At 38.6% G+C, this 17,929-nt stretch overlaps 1 protein-coding gene across 4 annotated transcripts in view; it reads left to right on the top strand.

The window, feature by feature from the left end:
* Bnc2 (basonuclin zinc finger protein 2) overlaps window positions 1–17,929 on the top strand; it is a 402,767-nt gene that overhangs the window by 267,615 nt on the left and 117,223 nt on the right. For all 4 annotated transcript variants that reach the window (XM_076934704.1, XM_076934703.1, XM_034503818.2 and 1 more), the window contains one exon: window positions 16,066–16,301. In XM_076934704.1, coding sequence (XP_076790819.1) covers window positions 16,066–16,301 — 236 coding nt within the window. The remainder of the gene's footprint in view (window positions 1–16,065; window positions 16,302–17,929) is intronic.

The following is a 17,929-nucleotide window of genomic DNA, read 5'->3' on the forward strand; positions in this document are numbered from 1 at the left end:
TTTTAGCTGCAAATCCTATGTAGTCAATGAGGTAATTCTAAACATTAACATTTATGAGAATGTCTAAGAATTTTAGCACTTGGGAGGTAGAGGCAGGAGAATCAGACATTCGTGGTCATTCTCAGCTTCATGGTGAGTTTGAGGACAGCCTCTGTCTCAAAGACAAAAACAAGAGTCTTAAGGTGCAGTGTGGAAGGATATGAACGTCATTGCTGAGTTCTGTACCAGTTATCTTGGCCGTAAGGCCTAGAGCTCCTCAGGGGCAGTCATTTCTTCCAAGAACTCTAGGGCAGTTGTGTGTAGGCTCCATACCCCCAGCATGCCATGTGGGCCTTATTTGAACATAATAGAAGTAGAGATAACGCTAACCCAAACAGCTTCATCACAGAGCACCATGAAACCTCCCTAGAGCTTCCCATGTTTAAAGAAGTACAGACCAGTTAAGATGTCCTGTAGTATGTACATATGTATTGAAAAACAGAGAGTAAAAGCTGCCCTTGCTTATCTTCACACCTATCCTTCTGCATGTGAATACTTTGATGGGCTCACTACTTTATCATTTTATTGCATTTTATTACATCATAAATTTTTATATCTTGCTAACGATCCTACAGGAAGCTTAATTGTTTATAGGAACATCTTAATTAACTAGAGTTCACCAGGTTAAGCGGAACACAAATTGAAGGAGTGATAAATGAAACACCCTCCGCTCCTCTCATTTTGTCGGATGCACTATTCAGATAAACGAGTATCTTCACCAGGGTTATAAGGACTCGAGCCTCAGCATTCTGTGTTGATGCTCCCCACCATTCTCTCTCTACTGTACCCTAATGAGTGACTTCTTCCAACCCCGCTCTTCTCCTGTATGGAACTGTGATGAGAAAAGAGTACTGTCTCACAGAGAATTCTCACCTATATGCAAAAGGTCCTGGAATACTGATTTTGCATCCCATTCTTTCCCAAGTGTTTGCTTTCTTTAGATCTTCCCAAATCAATCTGTTGTGAGCATATAAGCAGATTACTGTGTGTTACAAAGTAAGTCACCACCACAGCTGAATAGATGATGAATGATGTCTGTTAAGAGGCCCAGTAGCTTTATCATGTTTTTCTTTTGGGCTTTTTAGTAGAAATGGAATCCCCACGTTGACCTCTTGGCTTTTCCAGCTTGTTGATGATGAGTTGGTGACACTAGGCACGGGGTCACAAATCTATCCAACTGAAAGGACAGTTTATCTGACCTTAGATTTCGTAGACCAACAAGTATAAAGGCAACTCTAGACCTGGCTGTCTAATAAGAATACTTCTTTTGAGCCCTTGAAATGTGGCAAGTTCAGACTGAGATGTGCTTTAAGTAACCAGATTTTGGAGATCCTGTCTTAAAAGAAAATTAGGTTGTAAAATTATCAGTAAGAAGTATTCTGTCTCATTACATACCAACATCTCTGTCATAGCTAATAGAATTTTCTAAAGTTGTATCATGTTTACTTTTTTACTTTCATCAGTGAAAGTTGAAAAACTTTTTAAAAGTTTGTTGGGGGCCTGGGGATGTAGTTCAGTTTGTGCTGTGCTTACTTGCCATGCACAAAGTGATGGATTCCCCAACACCACTTAAAACAGGACTTGTCTACAATTCCTGTGCTCAGGAGGTAGAAGCTAGAGCATCGGTTGTTCAAGGTCATCCTTCCCCTCATAGTTAGTTCAAGGCCAGCCTAGGATATATGAAAGCCTGCCCCACCCCCCAAATTCTAGAGTTCTCTTTCTAAAACCATACTGTTACAAGCTATCTGTGCATAACATAAACTTAGAAAACCCAGTCTTAGGTTGAAGTGGATTACTAGCAGAGTGGTTAGAACTGATCTGACAACCAGAAAGCCTCAGTTCAGTCTCTAGTCTCTCCTTGGTCACTGGGAAGACTCTCTAGAGCTTCCTATTTTAGTATTTCCACGGTACTGAACATATGTAGCCTTTCCCGTGGTGCCCTGTTCATGCCTGAGGAGCAGTTCCCTCTTCTTGCAGCTCTGCACTGAGTACCTCTTACAGGAGGCAGGTCTCTGTGTGATGCTACCCTCCTGTTGTGCCAAGGAGCCTGGGAAGGGACACTTCCTTTTTATGATGCTTCTGGTACCTGAAGTCACAGCTTCTGTATGTTATGTGAGACAGTGGCTTATGGAAATTGATTTTTTATGTAAGTCTCTGATCTCTGATTGCCTGCTTCTTTAGCAGAAGCCCCTTGCTGTGGCATGCAAGGCTGCTGCTTCCTTGTCTTAATTCCCATTTCTTCGTTTCTCTTTTGACTCTTCACTCTGATTTTTCTTTTAATTTTTCTCTGAGTCTTTAGACAACAAAGTAAGTGAGAGCTGTATAGAAGGTTTCATAGCTCCACTACCTACGAAGTACATTCTTAAGACATTAACTTTGTTCGATCATTAACAGATGTTGGCCCTTTTGTTCTATTTAGAAGTTGTAGTCTAGAGTCAAATAACTCTATTTTAGTTGGTAGTTCTTTCAAACTCCTTTTCCTGCAATAATACAAGAGTAAGACATTCTTGCTTTCCTCCTTGGCTGATCATGCTTTCCACTATCAGTAAAAATTAAAAAACAAATCAAGTTCTAACATAAAAGAAAACACCTGTTTGGCTTGGAAAGCTTGGCTAGGGAGAGCCTTTTTCTGACGTGCCAAACGCGACCATCACAGGGCCCTGCAAAAGGGTCTTTTTTCTGTCTCTATTTCATGTGAGCATTGGCAGAAACTCTGACAAGCAGTTCTTCATATTTTATTACGTTCTTGTCTGCAGAATCTCTGTCAGGCAAAAACCTTGTCAGCGGAAAACCTGTCGTAGGATCAGAGGAGACAAAAACAGGTGTCACACAGGCAGTCAAAACTGAAGGAAAAAAAAAGATTAGGCTAAAGAGAAAGAGGCAGACAATTACATTAATGCCATTGCTTTTATCTTATAGATGTGTGTTATTATCTCGGGGTGCTGAGTGCGCAATTGCCTCACAGAAAAGTAGACAGGAGACAAGGGGAAACTTGATAGTTATTAACTGAAGAGGCAGTGTGTCAAAGCTGGATGGGGTTCAAAGTTTTACAGAAGGAAAAAAATGCAGGCAGCAAGCAACGGCTGTGTGGTTCTGCTTTCGGCTACATAAACTTAGTAGCAATCTAACATTTTCTACTTGGAAAAAGATCATAGAAAAATTAATGAAAGATGAGATATGGAAGCTTTGGGGGTAACATTTATTCTATATACATGCAAGTCAGTCTCAGAACCTTTTCTTTCTCATAAAATCTTGCCACAATGAGATACAATGTGAGCCATGAAGACAGGCATTTGTCAGTTCAGCTGTGTTGTTTGGATATGTTTAAAACACCTATTATCAACACACTTTTAATTAAAAAAAGCTATTAAGAAGCCCTTTTACTAAGTGTGAACATCTGTACGTGCAAGCTGTAAATTAGAAGATCACATATGTGTGCCTCAGTCAGAGACTAAATGAATTTGGCAAGTGTTTTCTATTACTGGGATTTTAAACACAGTCATATCTAAAGGAAATAACAAATGCTACATTTCACAATTTGCATTGATATTTTTTTGTGTCTGTTGGTACTGATTAATAGAACTTTTCTAATTAGGAATTAAAGTGATTATCAGGATCAGATTAGTAAACAGAACTCACACAACAAATATATCTTCTGCTTCTTTGTTACTCTTATTCTTCAAAACTTGTCTCCTAAAAGCTGAAACCCTGCTGATGTATCTTGCAGTTTCACTTTGCCAGTTGCTTAAACCCTGGAAGGTTTTAAGGTTTATTGATAATTCACCCTGTCAGTCTGTCAGTCGGCCCACAATCAGGGGACAGGGCGGTAGTGGTGTCAGTTTTCCTGCCTGCTTAGTTATACATTGGTTGTGTTAAGGAAGCATCAACAGAGACATTGTTCTGGCTGTTGGCATTTTTTTTTTTTTTTTTTTGGTCATGTATTTAATACTTGGTTAGTTTAGATTTTTGCTAAGCTCTAAGACTTCCTTCTTAACCTACTTTATGAGCAAATCTTTATATTGGGGCTTTGATCCCACTATTACCAGTGCAGAGCAGTTTGATACTCAATCTGTGCATTGCGCAAAGCCAGCAGTCCAGAAGAAAACAAACGCCAGTGTCAGAAGTGTCCATGTGGGAGGAGCCCAGAGTTTTAAAGGATTACATGTAGTAGAAGAAAACTAAAAGATTAAGGATAGGTTCAGAATGAGATTTCAGACTGATTTACTGGGGGGAAAAGGAAAAAACAAACGATGACACAAAGCTGATGCACATGTTTTAAAAACTGAAGAAGTTAGTTAGAGTAGGCTATTTTCTTTTAGGTGTTTGCAACCAGACACTGGCCTACAATATCTCTGCTTACACTCAGCCTTGAAATGTTTCCTTAATATATCTGACAAAGTTTAAAGCATGCACTGCATTTCATTATTTCCTTTGTGGAAATGTATAGATACATGCTCCTTCAAGGAAATTAGGTCTATAAAGCAGATGGTTTATTTATATAAGAATTCATTTTTTTATTTTTAATAAAAAGATATGCAGCTTGCTCAGGCAAGTTTTAAATTTTCATGTTACATTTTAATGGGTTATGTTTTATAGCCAGCATACATTTAATTCATTGATACAAAAACTGAATGGAATAGGGTGTATGTAGCCAACTTTAGACTAGTCTTGGCAACTCAGCATTGGGTAGAACTACAATAGTGGTAATAAACCTGTAAACCTGGTTTCAGTAAGGAAATGTAATTACCAAATCTCTTCCTACAGCTACTGTCAAGTGTGCAGATTAATTTTTCTCTTTTCTCTTAACCACCTTGGAGGAGAATTGCTGCAGAGGAGCAAATATGTGTCCTTAGACTTGGGCCATGTGAGGAGCAAGGGAAACACCATTATGCCTGCCTGCCAGGAACGTGAGCTTCTGAACCTCCACACATTGACAGTCTACTTTTATGGGTGCTGCAGTCAGACATTAATGATTCCCAACATCAGTTCTGAAGACTTTATTATGCATAAGGCCACAGGGGAGAAATGCCAATCAGCTTGAAATACTAGCTGCATGGTCTCAAGTGCTGCACATATTCTCCTGCAGACTAATTGTGGGTGTTTCTCTATGTATGTGTTCCCATATTCTCAGAGCTGAGTGCCAACCAAAGCTGATTAAATACAGTGGCTGGTGGGACTTATTAGAACTACTTTTGTCTCATGTCCCTTTCTACAGTTTAGAGCCATATTGTAATGAATTATGAGAGTATTTATAGACTTCATCCATTAAGGGGACATTGACATACAGTATATAAGGTGGTGTGTGTAATGAGGGTTTGTGGAGTCTTGGTAGAGTCTTTAAATCTAAAACTACCAACACTGTCAGTACAAGAAAGGAAGGAAACCCTTTATACCTCTGGGTGACGTTGTCATCAGCAGGCTGGGAGATCAGCCCTTTCAAAGACCTGTTGGTTTCTTTCTTCTTTCTTCTAAAATAATTCCAACAAGTAAGCCTTCTCTTTCCTTTGCATCAGCTCACCTAATTAATTCAACTTTGACAAGAACAGAGAGAAGTTGTGACTTAAAAAGAACAGGAGTTATTTTGTACCTAATTTGCTCCCAATTACATAATTCTTTATCCTAAAAGCAGTGAATAAATTCTGCAGATCTAAATATTATTCAAGTCATAAGGAACTTCCTCTTAATCATGATTATTTCTGTCTCATGATCTCCTGAGTCACTAAAAAGTTTCTAATGTGCTATCATTGGTCCTTATTAATCTTCTCCCTTAGTGGGGAAGCTTTTATTAGGAGCAGGTCTATGGTCTGTGAGGAGGTTAAGTCTTTGCATTGAGCTCTGATGGTCTTTTCTAGTAAGAGAACTGAGTCCTATAATGGCAAAGGATTGATGTTATAATGATTCCAAAGGGTCCTTTTATGATGAAATTCTAAATATGTGAAATCCCATTAAACCTGTAGAAGTTCATGGGCTAGCTTCATTGAAATGACATATCGTTATATTGGGTATAGTGTGCTTATTATAAAGTGTGGCATAATAGGAAATTATTGGTCATATTAGCAGGAATGAAGAGCCATTCACCCCCATAAATTCAGAAGCTACAGCCTAGACATTTGAGGTAGAAGCAATAACAACATACTATTTATAAGTAATCAGAACCTTAAAATCTGACCTCAGAAATTTCACTCACAAAATACTGTTACTAAAAACTTGATTTTAGGAGTTGAACATTAATCCTGGAAAAATTCTATAATTTTTTTTAATTCAAAGACATGTGTTAAGTATTAAATCTATTAGAAATTAGTATAGTTTACCCGGGTCCAAATGTCCTACGAGCTGACCACTTGGCACTACTGTAATTTGGAATCCTAAAAGCAGTTGAGAATAGATAGGAAGTTCTACAGCTAGCCTTGCAATTTAAGGCTCACTTGGCATCCTCCCAATGTTAAAAGAATAAGTTTTCTTTTATAACTTATAAAATGGTTTCAAACAGACATTTAAAAACATTAAAATATCCAAGGCAATACTAAAATGAATGAAATAACTTTTACATGCTTTTCATATTAATTTCCTAATTGTTTGATACTGCAAAGTGGGTGGTTTTCAATAGTCATTTTTCTACTTTTCCCACTCCTTATTTCAATGACTGTAAGCCCCACACTCTTGTGCCTGCCCAACTGTTAGGTGGGAGCCACTGGACATGTGCCTATAACTAGCACATTCCTCCACAAATCACCAAAGTAAGTAACTTGAATTTGACTTTTTAAGAAAGTCATGTTTCTAAGAAGCTGTGTAAAACTAAGCGCTATAAAGTACCATTGAGAGTCAGTTGTCTAAGGTCAGTGAAAAGCACTTTTGTACTCTAACATTAGGGAAAAAAGGGTTTGAGTATGTTCGTATTTCAGTGACCTTCAGAGAAATTTTGGAAATGCAGTCTTCAGAATTACATGTTTAAATTTATATTAATTTACTTGAGTAATTCCTGTTGTTGAAAATTGCAAGTAAAATAGTCACTGCCATTGTTGTTCGTCATCATCTTCATCATCATCATTATTATATCATCATCATCATTTTAGATAGATACTTCATAATGATTAGATTAGCAATATCATCAAAAGTGTATGTTATTATATATTTATTATATATTCTGTGTCACATTTGGCACTCACATTGGCATTTCATTAATGACCTACAAAAATTCTACCTGTTGTCTTGTTTATGATTCTGTTCTTCACATCCATGAATGTTCTTTCTCCATATATATGTATCCCTTATCAGTTCTGTGTCTTACTGATTAACCATCGCTTTTTTTTCCATGTCTTAAAAAACTGTTAGAAGTGATAGAAAAGGCAGTAAGTAAATCTTGGAATTCCTGTCAAGATAGCACCCTAACCTTACCCTTAAAATTGTAGTGATTGCACAGCCTCATTGTTCTATGGAGGCATGAAGAGGAGAGGAGAGCTTTGAGCAAGGGGTCTGGGTGAGACCCCATGAGAAGGTGGAGTCCTCAGGCTTTCTCCAGTTTAGTGCAAGACCTGTAACTGCATTTCCTATATTAACTGTTGATCCATTCAGCAGTATGAGGACTAAACACCCAGTAACTGTCATGTGCCAGGTATTGTTACATGACTTCCAAGAGTATAGCCTATGGCTGGTATGGGCACAGTTGACATGTAAGTGACCACATGGTTGCAGTATTTTGCTTCTAGATGTGGGGATTTCTCCAACCTTGGTGGAAAAAACAAAGAAACAACAACAACAAAAACACACAAAACCTCAAGTGATGCCCCAAAAGAAGAAAGGGTTCATGAGAAAGAAGAAAGTAATTTAAGGGTAGCCCCGACATTATACATCTGAAAAATGAAGTCATACAAATGGAATCTTGCTTGTACCTGCAGCTTCTCCTCAGAATTTTGTTTTTGTTTTTGTTTTTCATGTCCCACCTTAGGTAGTTTTGCTTGACCCCACAATCTCCTGGTAAATTATGTTGGAATGATAAATGTGTATTTGCAATTTTATGTTTGTATGTTTGTTTGTTTGAGGGTTGGGGGGGGGGAGATGAGATTCAAGAAAGGTTTCTATGTGTAGCCCTGGCTGTTGTGAAACTTGCTCTGAAGATCAAGGTGGCCTGGACTCTACCTGGCTCCCTCTGTTAGGATTAAAGGTGTAAACCACCATCTCCAACTCTCTGTTGATTTGTATATTTTGAAGACTTTTTGCTGTTCTTAGTAACCAGAAGTGGGCCTGAATCATCTCTGTTTTGTCTTAAAACTTAACATAGGGCCAGAAACACCCATTTAGTGACCAGATATTAAAGTGCTTGGAAATCAGTGGGAACCCACTTTGGTTGAAACATAGGCTTCATGGCATAGAATTATTATGCTAGAGAGAAAAACAACCCAATCAAAGTCATTTGACTGTGATTAATGTATACATATGCGTTACACATATGTGTGTGTGTGTGTGTGTGTGTGTGTGTGTGTGTTTGTGTGTAGGGGCTGTACAAGGCACATATATATGCAAGAGTCTGTTAAGGTAAAATGGTTAGTTGTGTGAAGACTGGGAGAGTAATAGAAACCTTTCAAAAATAGATCATGTCTCTCAGGAAAAGTCTGGCTTTACTGTATTAGACAAATAAAAGAGAAACACCAAAACCTAGTCAAAACCATTGCCACAATGAGGGCATGAGGGTCTAAACACCTGTTTCGAAGTGGTAGAAGTTAGATTAGAAAGGAGGAATTGATCCAAGACAAACTGCAATGGGACTAATAAGCGATTGATTATGCAAGAAAGCAAGAAGTAATTAGAGCTGGTTTTGTATGTTCTTGGGAGATAATGTTGAGAGAGGAAAACAGTTTCAACAAGACAGAATCTGGTATCTGCAATTTTTATCTCAGTGTATAAAACCACCCAGTGAAAGACGAGGCTGACACAGGTTCTTGTTTGCTTTGGGGGGATGATAGATAATTGTATTGTTTTTCTTTTCTTTTTTTTTTTTTTTTTAAATTTACGTCATTTATAAAAAGAGCATCCCTAAGAGAAAATAGTACACTCAAGTAAGTTGGATTTGAAAGATTGTGGCCACATTTCCTAGTCCTATCTGAGCAATACAGGTCAATTATGTGTTTATATTTAAGAGTATGGAGTGGAATTTACAGGATTGTGCAAGAATACCTGGATTCCTAGGGGCAGATTAACACTAATGCATAGGGGTAACATGCAAGGCTACTTCCCTGGAAACCTGATGCTTTCTTTTGTCTCTCAGTAGATTTCCCCTGCAAATCAGAATGTCCCAGTCAGTCTTCTGTAGTTCTGCTTGATCTTCATACCAAGCATCTTCCTACCCTGCTTCTCAGCTTGATCTTCTTTCTACCCTTTCCACTCGGAGTTAAGGTAGCACTCTTTCACACCAGAGTGTTATACCGGAAAGATTGTTAAGGCCCAAGAACAATTCTTACAGTGTCATATGCCTTGCCACTGTTGTCAAGCACCTGGTGATGTAGCTGATCTTGGGGCCCTCAGAGACTGAGTTAAGGAACTCTCTCCTTAATCTGGAAAGCAGCAGTTACTGTCTATACTCTAAAGAATTGCTTCAAGGCTGTGCTCTGAACCTTTGTCTTTGTTTCCAGCTGTCTTTCCCCAGATATGATTACCATAAAGGTTCATTTCAAGACTCTCGTCATTCAACCTATCATGTGGGTACAGTGAAATTAAGAAAATGTATCTATAAATGTAAAATCTTATTTTTTTTTAAGTTTTAGATATCACTGCAGATAAAACCGAAATAATATGAATATTAATGTTCATGATTTATTAAACAAAGAGTGGATTATCTGTCAGGGAAATTAGATGAAACTGTAGATTGTTTCTTCACAGATTATATATGAATAAATAGTGCTTAGAAGAAAAAAGTTAACTGCTGTTTCTGTGATGTTTTCTACTGTTACCAATGTAACTCTTGAAACACCTGGCATATACACAAGCATTTGTTCACTTTTCTGGATATATGATGGTCACAACTGTTTACACATACACAATGAGGGAATGTGTATGCTGCTAAAAATTAACATTTGGGTTTTAGTTATTTATTTTCATACTATTTTACTAATAGGTGAAATACAGTTGTTAGTAAGTCTCTAGTCTCTAATAAAGCATATTGTAAACTTCATAAGATTAAAAAGCTCTAAACAGTGATCATTGAAATCAGTTTGGGGTATGTTTGTATGTGGGGTGTGTGTGTGTATGTGTATACATGCACATACACATGTGCTAGAGATTGTGAAATAAGTATTTTATGTTGTTTGATTGCGTAGGTGATAACTACCTTATTGAGTGGTAATCACAGTTTCTGAAAGAAATTATGAGAAAATTATGTCTACAGATTTTATCCAGTGTGTTTTGAAAATCATAATTAAACTGGATTTAGAATGAGTGTTACTTATGTCTTAGGGGCTTTTCTGTACTTCTAAAGACTTGTCCTAGGAATAAGTAAGCCTTGGGATAGTAAGAACTTAGCCTGAATACTCAGGGAGTTGGAAGTCCCTTCTCATTATTGGATACTCCTCTGTGTGCCCTGTAGAAGAGCGAATTTGTGAGACTTGCCTGACATCAGTCCTCAGATTGAACCTGCCCCTTCTGTGCCTCCCAAGGTGTGCATGCAGCTCCTGGCTGGGCTTCTCTTAGCTCCTTTAGCTCTTGTCATTCCCAGAAGCCATGCATCATGTCTCCCATGCTAAAAACAAACAAACAAACAAACAAACAAAACAAAAAGCCTGATGCTTTAACTAAACTTCTACATTTTTGTCAGATCTTAATATATAAAATTAAAAATTTCCAGTTTGTAGAGCATTTAATATTTTCTGTGTCCTAACAACAATAACAAGAAAAAATTAGAAACTTTCTATAGACTTTGCTTGTTAGGACAAAAGTTCCTTATAGTTCTCCCATCTGACCTTTTAGAACTATCTCTATCCTTTTGCCTCTATGGTTACTCAGCTCTCTTACACAGTTTTGGGTGGTAGGGGAGGGGTGGAGTAGAATCCTGGCCAGCAATATCAGAATCTTGTGAAAACTTAATAGAAATGCAGAGTCTTGATGTCACACTGAATAAGAGAGTCTGGGAGAACTGGCCCCATTCTCTGGTCTAACAGGCCCTTTAGGTGGTTCTGGTGCACATCATGACTGAGAAATTCTGCCTTGACTCCACCTACCTGTATTACTCACCTGCTAGCATCCTAATTCACTTAGAGGACTCTGCCTTGTTCTTTCTCCTCTGTGCCACAGAACATTGATTAAGTCCCTTGTAGCATTTACAGCTCTGGCATTTGTCTATCTTTGAAGGTGGAAGCTACAACATAAATTACTTTTCATCTACATAGAGCACCTTCTCAGTGGTCTGTTAATAAGTGCTGATGAGCATGTGAATGTATGCATGGATGAAGGACAGCATTTTAGGAGGAGTTGTGATCAATAAGGTCAGCTGCTGTAGAGAGATCACGGAGAATAATGAATGAAAAATCTATTGGATTTCACAGTACGGCAGGTGTTGGTGACCTTTGAAATGCTTGCTTCAGCAGAGTGATGGGCAGGAAGCCCAGATTGCTGGAAGTTAGGGGCGTCCAACATGATAAGAACTTACACACTTCTTATTGACTGTTTATCTGAACATTTAGAAACAGACTTTTCCTGGGTGAAGTTACTGAATGGCTCTTTTTTGTTGGTAACCTAATTCCATTGAGCCATTCCACCTGTGAATGGCTAAACCTAATTCCACCTGTGATCTTAGGAGGTTTAATCATTGTAACATGATGCGTTTCTAATTTTAAAATGAAATGATATGAACTCTAAAATGATGCAGGACATTCAGTAAGTGATTAAGTGGCCATTTCCCTACTTGTCCATCCTATGATTATTTTTCTTTACTAGTGCTGTTGAAAACATCACTCTGTGCATTTTATAAAAGGTGAACTTTTTTTTACAACATTTCTCATTCCAGTCATGGCAGAAATTAGGAATTTCATTTGGACTGGGGGGAGTATACCTTTAGTTGAACCAGGCAGTAAATTTGAAATTATATGGTATCTACCTAGAGGTGTTCCCCAAAATGTAGTTGAATCAGTGACAGGGTTTCCAAATAGTAACTGAGATATGGATGGGAAAAAAAGTCTGACCTTAATTTTTAGTTTCTATAGAGAGAGGAAGGAAGAGACAGAGATTGAGAGAGAGTAAGTGATTGATTGATTGATTGATTGATTGATTATTGGACTCATGTAACCAAAATTTTAAGGATAAGACATTCTTGTTCTCAAGCATATCAAAAATACCATCATGTTGTCTTTCACAGAGTATGATACTGTCCGGCTCATTCCACTCATATGATTTCCCTTTATTAGGACTTTTGCCAGCTACAAATTCAGAGAAAAAGAGAATTCCCACTAGTTGTAACTAAGATCTGGAATCTGATCTTACAGTCCATCCTTCTATCATTGCTATGGAAAGGGAATAAGATACACTGGCTTGTCCTCAATGACCTCACTCATGTCTCTAACAATCCAAGAGTTAGGCCTGGATCCTCCCCAGTTTCGGAGATCTTGGAATTCAGCAGAGCCCAGCTCTGGGTCACACATTTTATATCACTTAAAAGACCAACTACTTAAATTTTCTCTCTCTAAATGTTATCAAAATTTGTTAACTTAGCTGTGTGTGGTTGCATACAACTTTTGTACCAGAACTCAGGAGGCAGAGGCAGGCAGATCTCAAAGCTACAGTCCAGCTTGGTCTAACATAGAAGGTGCCAAGGCAGCTAGAGCTACTTAAATGCTGTCTCTGAATAAACTCCTTGGTGACTCCCTACAAACTGGAACTGTAAAATAGACTTCCTTGGTAAAGTGTAGAGCCTTTACACAGAGTGATTATCTTTGATGCCGTGTGCAGGCTGAAATCATGGCTAAGAGCTGCAAGCCACGCTGTTTACTTTCCACATCCTCATCTAAATCTCTGCGACTCTTGAGAGCCTTTTCTTTGTGGACTACTTGGGCTTTGTTGTTACTACTACCTACTTATTAGCCCAGCATCTTCTGCACTAGGGTCTGAAGCTAGCCCTATGCCTATCTGTGTAAATAAAATTTTGCTGGGACACACACACACACCAGCCTTCCTTCCATACTCAAGTGCATAAGCGACTAATTGTTAAAGAAAAGTTGCAGCTTATAAACTAGTTACTAAATATCAGGTCCTTGTAGAATAAGTTCTTGAGCCCTGTTGTGCATATTGCTTTGTCACACTATTCCTACTTCTTCATATATGACACATTTATATAGAATGGTCATAAACTATTGACTTAGTTAAGTAGGTAAACATGCTTGCCCCCAGTCCTGATGATGAACTTAGTTCCATCTCCGGGGCCCTTGTGATAGAAGAAAACTCCTATTAGCCGTATTCTGACCACCTCGTGAGGACCATGGTAGATGTGCATACTTACAAAAAATTAAATGTAAAAAAATTAAACATCAGAAAATAATCTTATATCTCCTGTCTGATTACAAAAGGTATATAAAGGGAAATATTTTGTCTTATATATCTTACTCATGCTTTTACAGTTATCTGAAAATTCCTGCCCCCTCTGACCCTTTTCTCATTCAGTCACTTTCTCTTTGAAACTACTAGTCTCATAGCTTCTTAATGCCTCAGAAGATGGGATAACACTTTGCCGTCAGCTACTGAGCACATCTGAACATAAGTCTGCATTCACTTTGCAAAGATGCACAGTGCCAAACCCCATGCATAAAATCCAGGATTTGGTGTCATATTCTTTCTCTGTGATCCTTTCAGCTCCTCATTTGTTGTGGTCAGAGCGCAAACAGGCTTGTTTGGTGGGGGTTTGATGAAGGGAAGTGAAGGAGGAGCAGATTTTCCCTTTCCCCATGTCTAACGAGAGGCTCCAAGTAGATCAGCTGCTCATCACAAGGCTGCATCGTCAAGCTGAGCTTGAAGAACAAGATAGTAACACCCCTTTCTTGCCTTCTGCAGTTTAAATGCCCTGTGGAGTGAGAGCTGACTTCAGTCTGCAAGCTTGTGAAACCCTTATCTTTCCCAAACGTTAAATTAATTTTTAAAGCTATTTATTCAAAGTTGACTTAACCACCAGAATAGGATAGATCAGACAAATCAGCTGCAAGAAATGAAGTATGGGGAAACCCGAACTCTTTGACAAAGTATTCCTGGGAGTAAATGTGTTGAATGAAGCCAGCGGGTAAATGATAAGGGCCTTTACACTGTGGATGTAAGAAAGCAATTTATCAAGAGTACATGAACTCTCTGGTGGCTTCAAGTCAGGAAGAAATGAGAGTGGAGGAGGAGCCCTAAAAAATACATTAGAAATACTTAAAAAAAAAAAAAAAAACCCTCCATGTGCAAGTTCTTTTTAATCTCTCCATTATTATGCAGAAGTGTTGGTATGTTTGAATTGGGGTTGTTCTGCTTGCGATTGGGTGGTTGGCAATACTGCTGTGGGGTAAATTGTTAGGGAGAAAGCATTTGATACAGGCTGCTCAGTAGCTTAGAATCTGCAGGAACCTTGGAAATTCTCAGATGTAGCTATGACTTAAGGCACAACATTGTCTGAACTTACTTGCCTGACTCAGGAGGCTAGATGACTATCTCTCTGACTTACAGTGTTTGCATTTTTTTTTTACTCTCTAGGATATATATATATATATATATATATATATATATATATTTCTAAAAGTTAATTGTAACACCTTTTATGTCCTTCTCAGTAGTTCTGGGAGCCATCTCTTGAATTTTGCTCAATCTCCTGAGCCCTGTGACTGAGACTTATATCACCTTCATCTAGAGTAGAGTAGCTGGGGCCACACACTTTGTGTTCTCTGGAGTAGGTTTCCCAGTAATTCACATATGGATGGGAAATAAACCTTATGATCTTATCTTAAGGCTTTTAACGTTAGAGGAGAGATGCATTTTGTAGAGGTGAGGAGAAGACAGTTACTGAAATGTGAAAAGTATTTACTCTAAAAAATGGCCATGGTCAGCTTTCTCCACAAGATAATTCCATTAGCTAAAATCACAGAAACTCCCAGTTGTAGTCATTTGTTTTTAGTTTCATCTGACACCCTTGGAAGAACTCTTAACAGAAGTTACTAAGTAACTTCCAGGCATCAAGCTAGTGAAGACAAATCGACCCCATAGGCAAACAGGAGAGAACTTTGGAGAACTACAGTTTCAGAAAAATCTTTCTTAGATAATTTGAGATGTAATTTTTAGCCCTCCACACAAGCGTCAACTTTCCTCATTTTTTCAGAGTAAAGTTTTTTTGTTGTTGAGATTGTGGTTGTTGATAACTTTTCTGTGTAGCCCAGGCTGGGCTTGAATTCTCCTCTTTATCAGTCCCCTGAGCACTAAGGTTGCAAGTACACAGTCTTCACCTCGCCAGGTTTGAACGAGGCCTTTTACCCTATAACTTAAAAGATGTTCTTCTTCTTCTTTAAACCAGTCAGGAAGTCTAAGTGTGTTAACAGACTTGAGTCTTTTTCTGTCTTAAAGGAGAGTCTCTCTATGTAGTCCATGCTGGCCTAGGCCATAGTCATCCACCTGTACTGATAGTATAGGTATGTGCCAGCATAAGCCTCTATTACAGTGTGAGTTTGGGGTTCTATGTCTGTGTAGAAGAATAGAAGGCACTCTGATAACCTGAGCTACAGTTTAGTTAGAAAATGAATTAGTCATGTTTTTTTTTAAAAAGCTATAATCATTAAGAACAAAAATCCTTAGTGATTTTCTTTCTAAAAGTTAAATGTTTTATTTGACATTGTCTGTGATTTATAAATACCAAATCATAAGGGTGCCAAAACAGGAGGTGAGGACTTTTGCTTAAATATCTATGATCATGAGCTATCTGTTAAAATGGAGCCAGGATAATGTCCAATAATGTTTCTAATTTTTTTTTTTTTTTTTGTCTTTTCTGTCTGTTTATCCCACCCCATCTCTGGGACATCGATGGGATGACCACAGCCTTGGATAAACTCAGCACACAGCATCTGTACCACCCGACTCAAGTGGAGATTGTACAGTCCAATGTAGTGTTTGACATCAGCAGCCTGATGCTCTACGGGACACAGGCAGTGCCTGTGCGGCTAAAGATACTGCTAGACCGGCTCTTCAGTGTACTGAAGCAAGAGGAAGTGCTACACATACTACATGGCCTGGGCTGGACCCTGCGGGACTATGTCCGAGGATACATCCTTCAGGTAGGAAAGGATTTGAGTACTGAATCCGGACCAACACTTGGTGGGTTCAGTGAGAACTATGACTACATCTGGTTTGCTTCTTCCTCTCACACAGCCAGAGAGATGTACTCTCCTCAAATCAGGGAGTAGGAACAGGGAGAGTTCTGTCTGTAGGCTACTGTCAGGCCTATGGAGCATGTAGTCGAAGAGGAAAATAGCCTGTGGACCAGTGTTGCTTTATGTGTACCTTTGAATTCAATTCTTTCCCTCCAAAGTGAGCTATCTTATTTCCCTCGGTAAGCCTTACTGTCTTTGAGATGAGTGGCGAGTTTAGAAAATCTGACATTTCTCCAGCTGGGTTCATGTAGGTATTTCTCATGCCCAGGAGGCAAGGTCCCCTTGAATGCTGTGAGCCCTAGAGCTTCATTGTATCTTCAGCCAAATAATTGTACCCTGCATAAACTGTCTGCAGCCTGACACCCTGGAAAATGTACACTAAGATGTAGGTTTGGCCATCCTATATCCTGGAGCCCCTCCTATGTATCAGTGTCACTGTTAATGTGTAGGGCTTCTGGATTTACTTGGGAAATGCAAAGCCTCCGCCCTGTCATCAACACCCCATCTCTCATAACCTTTTTGGTGCTATGCCATGTCATTTTGCCTCTGATTTTTTTTTTATCTGCCTTCCTTTAACCCTTGAGAGGTAACTGTTGAGATCAACATGTTGAGAGACCCCGGGATCCAAAATCTGGATAATGCAAGACTAACTTATATTGAAGAAAATGTCAGTTGAGAAAGGTAGAATCTTAAGTCTTTTTTGAAGGTTCCTATGGAGATATTTCCAGAACTGACCTCTTGGAAAGAAAAATGTTTATGGCTATGCCATCCCTATAGAGTACCTTAGATATAACTGATATTTATGATCTGAGCTATCCCCTGTAAAATATAAGTCCTCAACTGCCGAATAAACATATTATACAGAGATTCTACTGAGTGGAGATGCTCCAGTCTCTCCATGTTTTAATTTGGGATGAGAACATACAGATTCATGCTATTCTTTTACATGGATCTTCTACACATCAATGGCAACAGAACAGCAGTAGCACAGTGAATAAAAATTTAAAAAGAAATGAAATGGCCTTTCTCTCCCATAATAGGATGAATTCTTAGTTTGGTAAGAGCCTCATCTTGAGAAACACGGAAGTTTTGTCCCTCAGAGTATGAACTGAGGGTAACAGTAATTATATACATTATTTTTAGATCATAGTACTTTCTTTTTTGTTGCTGCGGGGAAACCCCATGACCAAGGCAACCTGCAGATGGCTTTATGTTGGTTTACAACTCCAGAGGGTGAACATTTTTAAAGGCAGAAACAGCAGGTAGCACAAATGGCAGAAGGAACAGAAAGCTGAATGGTCACATCTTAACCACAAACACAAGAACACATCCAGAAACAGCAAGAGTCTTTAAACTCTTGATACCTACATCCAGTGACATACTTTCTCCAGCAAGGCCACACTTCCTAAACTCCCCTAAATAGCACCGCCAACTGGACCCCAGGTGTTTAAATGTAAGAGCCTGCAGGAGACATTCTCATTCAGGACATCACAGTTTTTAAGAAGTGTGTTACATTGTCTCTCATGTGCTCC

Source organism: Arvicanthis niloticus, chromosome 5 (assembly GCF_011762505.2).
Source record: "Arvicanthis niloticus isolate mArvNil1 chromosome 5, mArvNil1.pat.X, whole genome shotgun sequence".
NCBI classification, from domain to species: domain Eukaryota; kingdom Metazoa; phylum Chordata; class Mammalia; order Rodentia; family Muridae; genus Arvicanthis; species Arvicanthis niloticus.